At 35.4% G+C, this 9,159-nt stretch overlaps 1 protein-coding gene across 1 annotated transcript; it reads right to left on the minus strand.

Annotated features, from left to right (window-relative positions):
• Window positions 1-1,569: 1,569 nt before the first annotated feature.
• LOC121118000 (SET domain-containing protein SmydA-8) lies at window positions 1,570-8,587 on the minus strand. The gene is made up of 6 exons (XM_040712533.2): window positions 8,275-8,587; window positions 4,927-5,165; window positions 3,232-4,859; window positions 2,801-3,171; window positions 2,194-2,741; window positions 1,570-2,121 (listed from the first exon to the last, which is right to left on the minus strand). Exons 3-6 carry the CDS (start codon window positions 3,540-3,542, stop codon window positions 1,669-1,671), a joined length of 1,683 nt encoding a protein of 560 aa, XP_040568467.1. The 5' UTR covers window positions 3,543-4,859; window positions 4,927-5,165; window positions 8,275-8,587; the 3' UTR covers window positions 1,570-1,668.
• Between the last annotated feature and the right edge of the window lie 572 nt (window positions 8,588-9,159).

Here is a 9,159-nt window from a genome sequence, read left to right on the forward strand (position 1 = left end):
TTTCCTCAAAAAGGGTTATCATCTCACTAATTTTACGTGTTGTAAAAAATATCTTAATCTGACTTTGTTATATACAGGTATTGAACTTCATCTTCCATTAAATCTACTCTTATTTTTGTAGGCACACTATTGAAATCTAATTTGTTGTTTGACCTCCGACAAATTTTAAATATCCTCTTCTCTTTAAAACTTTTGTCCACTTAATTCTATTTCATCACTTTCCGATTACGCCTTAGGTCAGCCATTGACATTATATTGGTCTTTTGTTTAATTGTCAATTTTTTTAAATACTGAAGATGGACTTTTTCTAAAGATACGTCTTTTTCGTTCTCCATTTTTTCATTTAGTTTCTTTTTCAAAATCTTAATGTTTAAAATGAAGAAAAATAAAACTTTGTTGGAACTATCAACGGATTTACCATCTATATAAACAATAATAATTGTGTATAAACACTCATAAAATGTCACTAAAATAAATAGTTTTACCAGGTATCTAATTTATTGGTATTGCTGATTTCCATTTATTAAGAATTTCCATATTTGATGTTGGAACTTTATACAAAGAAGTTCTTATTTTATTAGCATTGAACTTTCGATCAGATGTTTTGCCAGTGTGGGAAAAAGGAACAACACAATTTGAAGGCATATTTTACGTCTAGAAAGAATAATCAATTTATATGCAAAATAATGTCTATTTATAACTAATTTACAATAAAAGAATATATTTATATAACTTATTGAAGCAAAACAAAATTCTTCTAATGAGAGGTTGTGTGATTTTAAAACCGAATTGTAATCCGAGCAGATGTTATTAATCCATGCCTAATTTCATACTACTAAGATTATTCATTTTATCTTCGGATTATTTCAATATATGAGTCCACAAAACTTCAACATTATCAGTATTATTATTTTTTTTCAAAATTAAATCTCTAATAACTTTAAAAGTTAAGATTTTTTGAGATTTTTTTTATAGTAAAGGTTAAACAATTTAATCGTAATTATGATTCCCCATACAATGACAACAATTTAGTTAGTTACCCATTATGTCATGAATGATGAAAAGGTATTTTGTAATATAAATGGATACTTATAATATATAGTGAGTTAACACAAAAACTATACTGAACAAAGAAATTGTAAAAAAGAAAAAATGTTGTCCAATTATTTTTTACACCAAATATACATATAGCCAAATATTTTTCAGACATATTTTAGTCAATTATAGGCTACACATTCAAATTTGTGGGATGCATAGATACCCCAAAATATTGTCTATAGATTAGAAACTTCATTTGTTCTATGAGACTTAATTTGGGCATGATATGGGTATTTTTATATAAGATCTATCAATTTCTAATTATTTTGATGATTTCTTTGATTTCCAGCGACTCTAAAGGATTAATCAAAACAATTTATTGATATAAATGGACGATAATTCGCCCAATGATAAAAAATGTCATCCAGGATCCATTCCGAGAAAAATAATTCTAGCTTCTTTTGTTTTTACAGGCAAATATGACAATTATTTAATATAATTAATAAAATATTATTTTTGAAAATTGTGATATTTAAGGAAATTAATGTTCTGTGTATTTATGACAATTTATATTTTTTTTAAATATGTGCAAGGTTTAACTTTATATGTGTATACACTGTAAAGTTTCTATCAAGATGAGGCTGGAATCATTGTCTTATTTTTTCGCATCTCAATGATGTTTTTTAATTTCTCAATATAATTTACACAGGCTTTGTATCTTTGCCCCTCTACAGAATTAGTATTTTCAAAGCGAAGTATGCTCACACATTCCTCCAAACCATCAATGATCCTTTCACACTCCTCTAAAAATATTTCATTTTTATTAGAATTGCTGAGATTATGAAACGCAATGCTCATCATGACCATACATCGCTCTGATACTAGCATAGCTCTTATACGAAAGTAGCCAGGAGTTATTAGAGAATGGACATCGAGTATATCCTCAATTATTCTTTTCTTCCGAATTTCTCTTTGGATTCTTATTTCAGGATCGTACTCTGCTCTGCTAAGGGCTTTCATTAAGATAAATTTGAAGTCCACAATTATGTAATGATTTGGATGAAGAAATTTGAGGAGGCGATTCTGAAAAATATATTAAAAAGAGGAAATGAGTAGGCAATACTAACCTGGAAGGGTGAGTTAGGATTATCGAACCTTGAGAAAGTTTTCATAGTCATCGATTGTCAAAAACTCTTTTTCAATTTCAACTTCTAGTTTTTGAGTGAGCTCTGTGACCTCTTCATGACTCATAACGGCTCCACAAGCTCTACAAATCCATGATGCATTAGTATTTAATGAATTCTCAGAATAGACAAAACCTTTACATGTCTTTGAGATACTTGGGAGTATAGCTTGACATAAGAGAGTACTAAAATGTGAGTTTAATTCCGTTGGATCACAACATCTTTCACATTTACAGTCAAAGTATTTTGATTCCTTTAGCTGGTTTCGTCTATATAGAGTTCCCGAGAGAGTTCGAGTATAAGTTGAGTTGATTTCAGAGCCTTTTGGTATTCTAGTTATCGCCATTACTCTACATATATAGTTTTCATCTATACTATTTTGCGTATTTGGAGAGCAATTTGAATTCATCATTGCTGTCATTGGGTATAAACCTGCAATACTAAATTCATGAGATCGTATTTCGAAAGCATTAACATCCATAACGTCAATACACTTGTTGATATCCTCTACTGTTGTATCTAAAATAAATAAGAATACATTCATAATTAAAATAACACGTTGGGATAAAAATATATACCGTATTTAATCCGTTCCAGAATGAATTTGACAATATTAACCTGATTGACTCGATATGACTCTTCATTTTTCCGGAGCTCAGTGTGCGATTCCATGGATTCTAGGATGGACCAATTATCAGGACGGAACTCTTTAACTAGAAGACATCGAAGAGCAGTTAGGAATTGATAAATGGGTAGGTCTTTTTCGGGTTTATTAAGATCGATAATGGGTTTAAGATGACAGTCAGCAAGTAATGCGCATTCTTTTTTGGAGTGTATCGGCGCTTTTTCACACTCAATATTACCACACATTGGCCAGTTACAACCAGAACAAATTGATGTTCCATTGACGTTTTTGTAGCAACCTAAGCAAACTGGCTGACAAAACTGTCTGAGATTGTTGTGTATGACTTCTTTCGAAAGGATTAGGTTCAGTTTGTTCTGTACTTACTTTGGTCCTACTGTGATGGGAGATTCCTCAAAAATTACTTCTCCAGGCTCAATATCGCGCGTCACAATGAGGATACGGCCATGCCCTTCTTTTTTGACTAATTTATAGGCACAGCACTCATTTTTATGTCCCTGAAGCCAATGGTTTTTTTGATGCTCTTTGGAACAATAACCCACAGAATGACAGCCTGAACAAAATTGTGAGACACATTTTCCACACTCAGGACAGTTTAGAGATTTGTGCACCTTGTAGCTGGGGTTAATTTTCTTCCAATCTACAATGGATATAGTCTCTGGATCAAAGCTTTTCATGGTTTCTATTCCAAAGTGAATTGAGTTTTATTACATGCGTGAGAGTGTTCGTGACTGATTTCTAGAGAGAGTGAGGAGAGTCACTTCCCGGTATTCGTTTGTATGCTTCTAATACACTCATATATACATATATGTATATGTTAGTTATATATTGTATATTTTTAATAATATATAAAAGTCTGCCCTGGCTGTTGAGGGAAGGAGGCGTTGGACTGGCAATTATCCAAGCAATGAAACAACAACCCTCTCATTCAATTCTTTTATGAATAGCTAAGTGATAAGTTATAACGAGAGATACACCCTAAATGATTTCGTTCGTTCGACTCTTAAATCAGGCCGTAATATGCATGTTTTTTTGTTTGCTTCTTAATTGGAAGGTTAAATACGAACTATATTTTACATATGATTATGCAGACACGTACAATGTACATATATGTTGCACATCAATTTTATACGAATCTCTAATCATATTATTACTCAACCTAGTGTAAAATTACCTGTTACTATTATTCCTGTTGTAGATTCTTACTCCCACCTATAAATTAAAAATATATAAAAATAGCAATCAATGTATGAAGCTTTCAAAACACTATTAAAGTCCTGTGTTTACCTATATCATGTAAATAGGTACATAATTACTAGAATAAGACAAAAGTGAACAACAAGTTATGTATGTTACATTCAAATCTAATGAAGATATCTCAAAAGAGAAAGTATTTTCGTTTTTGTTTGCGAATATGTTAAGTATATAACAACATACAACTAGCTTAATTCTCAAACGAAATTGAAGATGAATATGTTTATTTAAAAAGACGCTCATGGTTCTGCTACGACTATTATTCGTTTCACGGGCAAAAATAACTAGCTCTTCCCAACAATATACAACATATTACAAGTGTACATCTGCACTTACTCTTCTTTATTAAGAGAGCTGGTAACGTTTTTCTATTCAAAAGGAACAACAACATTGTTTCCTATTCTCGAGTTGTACATAGTTATTAGTGTTGGAACTCGGTTCAAGACCGATTCTTTTATTTGGGGGGCTTTTGTGATTTTTTCTAGACCAATTTGGACCGATATTATGGAGTCAGACCGTAGGCTGAAATTTAATCGTTTTTAAATAGGGGGCCTGATTTATGAGGTGTACAAATATGATTTATGCAACACATTTAACTTCATTTATGTTATTCTACCAATGTTCAATATATTGAAACGCATATGACGTCATCAACGAGACTGATCCAAGCCAATTTTTCGTAAAACTGATCCAGACCGAAATGCTATTTGGAAACAATTTTGACAGAATTTTATTCGAAACTGGTATATGGAAGTTCGTCAAAGAACAGAATTAGTTTAATCCACTAAAAAACAATAACGGTCTTACCCCGGTCTATGTTGTTCAAATCAAAACCTAACACTAATAATTATAGTCTGTATGATGAACATTGCACATTGCATCCTATGTTATTCTCCATTGCTAGACTCTTTCATTATTTGATTTAATATTGATGTACAAATATGTCATAAAATATTCATTGTCCCCTTTTCGAGTGAGTATTTTTTCCCTCTGCACAAATACCATTCTGCTGATTTCTAAGATGTACTCGATGATTTGGTGTTTTCCTGTTTGATAAAAAACAAAATTAGATGCAAAATATTTTTAACTGATAAACTGAATTTCGAAAAATATAAAAAATACAATTCTTTACTCATAGCATAATATTTGGTACGGTACAAGATGCCTAAAAATAGCCGATTTTCATTCAAAATACAATTTTCCTAACTAAAATGGATCGTACTACGTCAAAAATGACATGCGAGGCCTCAAACTTTGCCAAAGTAAGTTTTAGTATTGTCCCATGCAGAAAAGTTCTTTGTTCAGAGGATAAACGCTAACCCCTAAATAAGACTGTCTAATGTACATACATATATATGTTTCGTGCAATCTGCAAGAAGCCCGTTAGAGTGGGCAATTTATAAAATTTTACATTAGAATCGTTGATCCTATTTAATAATATTCGTATTACACTGTTGTATATTTCATATAAATTTTATTTGTTTCTTCAAAATAGACAAAAACAAAAAAAATGAAATATTTTCCATCATCAAATGTTGTGCTTTATCTATCACAGTATTTTATATCTTAAAAATGTCCTCGTTTGAGGTATTGTGAAGAATACGTCCGCCCTCCAATTAAGTCAGCGGGTGTCGGAAAAAAGATCGTCAAGCTGGAGGAAGTAATCCAGCTGGGACGAGCTTTAGAGAATGCAGAGACTAGTTAAGAAAGATTTTGCCCTTAAGGTCTATAAGAGAACCTCTCGTCAAGTCCTCAAGCCTGTAGACAAGGTCGAAGGTTCTTCTCAACAAGCTTAAGAAAAAGCCAGCCGATGTGTCGTTTTGTTCACGGATGAGACGCCCTTCAGCCTAGGCGAACTGGTGGCCAATGACAGCGAATTTTATCTAGCGGAGTCTCTCAGTGCCAGGGATGATGACGTGGTGCATGTGGGTAAGGAACGGCACTTCGCCAACCTCCAGGTGCTGGCTTTTGTTGCGCCCGATGGTCAGAAATGTGATCTCATCTTCTTGGACTCCGAGACGTACTGCCAATACTTGAAGGACAAAGTGTTCCCTTGGGCCAGGGCTACTTACAGGGACAGGTGGTGGTGGCAGCAGGACGGTGCCAGCTACCACACAAGCAACTTTACCCAAGAGTTCCTTCAGATCGAGATTCCAGCCTTCTTCTATCGGAATTCTTGTTCGCCGCTTGACTCCTCAGTGTTTGGGCGTTTAAAGGGGATGCTGTTGGGAGTCCAATACAAGTCCAAGGACAAGCTGAAGTCTGCCCTCAAGAATGCCTGAGTGAAACTCGACAAAAGCTTCATCGTCAAGTCATGCAGCAAGTTCCGGTCCAGGCTGGAGTTGGTAGTGGAGAACATGGGCAGCTATATTGAATAGACATGTGTCTAAGACTATCATCTTTCATGGTAAATAAATTAATTCGTTGATCACTTTAAAAATTACATAATTATTTAACTATTTAAAAAAATTTCCAGAGTGTTCCGTTTTAGCCGCGCACAAATGTATCCATCAAGAAAGCCTTGTCAGAAGCCCCCTGCCTTATGCATTACGCCCCGTCTTGTCAGCTAACTTTAACTACAGATGCATCACAGCTTGGGCTTGGTGTGTTACTGTATAACATAAAGAATGTCATTTTGCATTTGCATCCTGTTAGCTGTCTCAGGCTCAGAAAAATTATTCTCAGATCGAGCGAGAAGCAGCTGCTATCATGTTTGGCCTGTCAAAGTTCGAGAGATATCTATCAGGTCGTCCTTTTACCATCAAGACTCACCACAAGGCCTTGGAGTACATCTTGAGTCCGAGAAGAAGGAACTCCCACAAGTTGTCACTGCAAGACTAGCTCGTTTTACTGTCCAGTTATCTATGTTCAACTTCAAAATCAAACTCGTCGAAGGAGCGGAGATCTCTCACGCTAATACGTTCTCTCGTGGGCCATTTGATGAGCCTCTACCCGTCGGGGACGAAGTTGACATGGTGATGTGTAACCTCTTAACAGACTCAGGCTCTTGTGGTGAGGACATTTTGAAGGCGTATGATAACGATAAAAAACTACGTCAAGCCACGAATGTTGTAAAGTCAAGAGCCTACCCCAGGAAGAGGAATTGTTTATGTATCAAGAATGAGTTGCTGTGGTGGGGCATTCGGCTGATAGTGCCCAAGTATCCACGACAAAGGTTCTTGGAGTAACTGCACCTGACACACCGTGGGCATAGCCTGGCAGAAATTGTGGCGGCCCAGTATCGATGACGACATCAGGTACTATGTGGCAGCCTACAAAACTTGGCAGGTACACGCATCCTCGCCTTCGTCACAATATGTTCCCTTTACTCCTACCGATGCTTGGGAGCGTATTTATATCGTTTATGCCAAAGTAAACGGGAAAGTTGTTCTGATGCTGATAGAATCGAGATCCAAATGGATAGAGGCCGCGACTATGTCAAGTACTTCCACTGAAGAGACACTCAAGCAATTATTCTCGTGGTTCACAAGGTTTGTATTTCCTCGAATTGTCCACTCAGATAATGGACCTCAGTTCAGTACTTCATGGTTCAGATCAAAGTTGAGCGAACACAGGCTCTTGCCACCATATCACCCTGAATCGAATGTTTAGGCAGAAATAGCAGTTAGAATTGTGAAGGGTATGGTAAAAAGAACCCCAATAACTCCCTAGATGAACAGTTTTTCTCATATTGCTCTACACCGCTCAATGGTGGGCGAACTCCGGCTAAACTTTTTTTAACTCGTCCAATATGAACCCACCTAGATGGTTTCATTGCTTCCTGTGCACCACTCCTACTGAAACCTATATCAAGTTCCCTATTGTATATGATAGGGGCTACAGAAAATAAATGATGGTCTGGTGTAAAAGTTACCATAAACGTGAGAACAAATGTGTCCTGGGGACTTTAGTGAGCAAGGTTGGCGAACCAATCTGCACTGTGATAATCCGGGACAAAGTCAAGACAAGGCACATTAATTAACTTCGCCCCGGCTCAATTGATGGGGGGGATATTATGTATATTATTTATAATAAAAAGTAGGCTTACTTTACCAATTTCATCTATCACAGTATTTTATATTTTAAAAACAATTATTTATTTTAGTAGCGTGTGTGCCTCTGTTTTAACTAGATGTAATTATATACAACACTTACAAAAGATTGTTTTAAGACATCATTTTTTCTGTTTTTCACGGTCCATACTTGGAATTGGGAATTCGTGCACTTTCCTAACCCATCCTCCTTAAACTTCCGTGATGGGAGTTTCAGCATCCTGCTTGTTTGTTCTTCTTCTTTGTTATTAGCTCATCTCTGTTGCTCTTGACGGTCATGAGCAGATTTGCCATGTGAGCACTTTAGATATGTCCAATCATCTTAATTTCCCCTATGGCAACGCTGCAAGTTTCTGAAGCGTGACATTTATGGCACCTGATGGAAACTTTTGTACTCTGGAAAACAGTTTGTTGACAGAATACACATTTCATGTCATCAACAAGTGTTCTCTCTATCCCCTCCACTTAGGGCCTTTCCTAGTCTATATTCCCACACATCTCCAAAATCATCTATTTTTTGGTTATACCACACTCTTTGGATAAATGTAAGTGCTCAAGTCCGACCTTTATCAGATGACCATACATTGCTTTGTATGGAGTTCGCCCAATACCATAGGGAAAGTGGCGATTCTTGGCATACTGAACCAACAACTGTCCATCAGCCTATTTACTTGTCTTGTTGTCACATCATAAGAATGTCTTGATTGGCTCTCAAACGGATTTGTGATAGTTTGAGTGATTGGACTTTCCATGCACAAGTTAACATCTCTCTTGTGTTAAGCCTACTCTGTTTATATTCAGATGGGGCATAACAATGGATGTTCTTGGAGATTATGATATTGTCTCAGGTGGTAAACACTATAAAATGTTTAAGAATCATTTAACACAAAGATATCAATATTCAATTGATTGAGACAGTTCTAAAATTAGTCCTATAATTATAGCTTTAAAAAATATTACCTTAGAGGAGTGTGCCACTTTTTGTAGT

This window comes from Lepeophtheirus salmonis, chromosome 5 (assembly GCF_016086655.4).
Source record: "Lepeophtheirus salmonis chromosome 5, UVic_Lsal_1.4, whole genome shotgun sequence".
Lineage (NCBI taxonomy): Eukaryota > Metazoa > Arthropoda > Copepoda > Siphonostomatoida > Caligidae > Lepeophtheirus > Lepeophtheirus salmonis.

Bases quoted from the DNA above. Each gene is read 5' to 3' on its own strand.
- LOC121118000 (XM_040712533.2), bottom strand. From the start codon at position 3,542: ATGAAAAGCTTTGATCCAGAGACTATATCCATTGTAGATTGGAAGAAA. The intron at 2,742-2,800 runs GTATATATTTTT...TATTTATTTTAG, and splicing joins TCTGGAACGGATTAAATACG to ATACAACAGTAGAGGATATC. The intron at 2,122-2,193 runs GTTCGATAATCC...TATATTTTTCAG, and splicing joins ACTATGAAAACTTTCTCAAG to AATCGCCTCCTCAAATTTCT.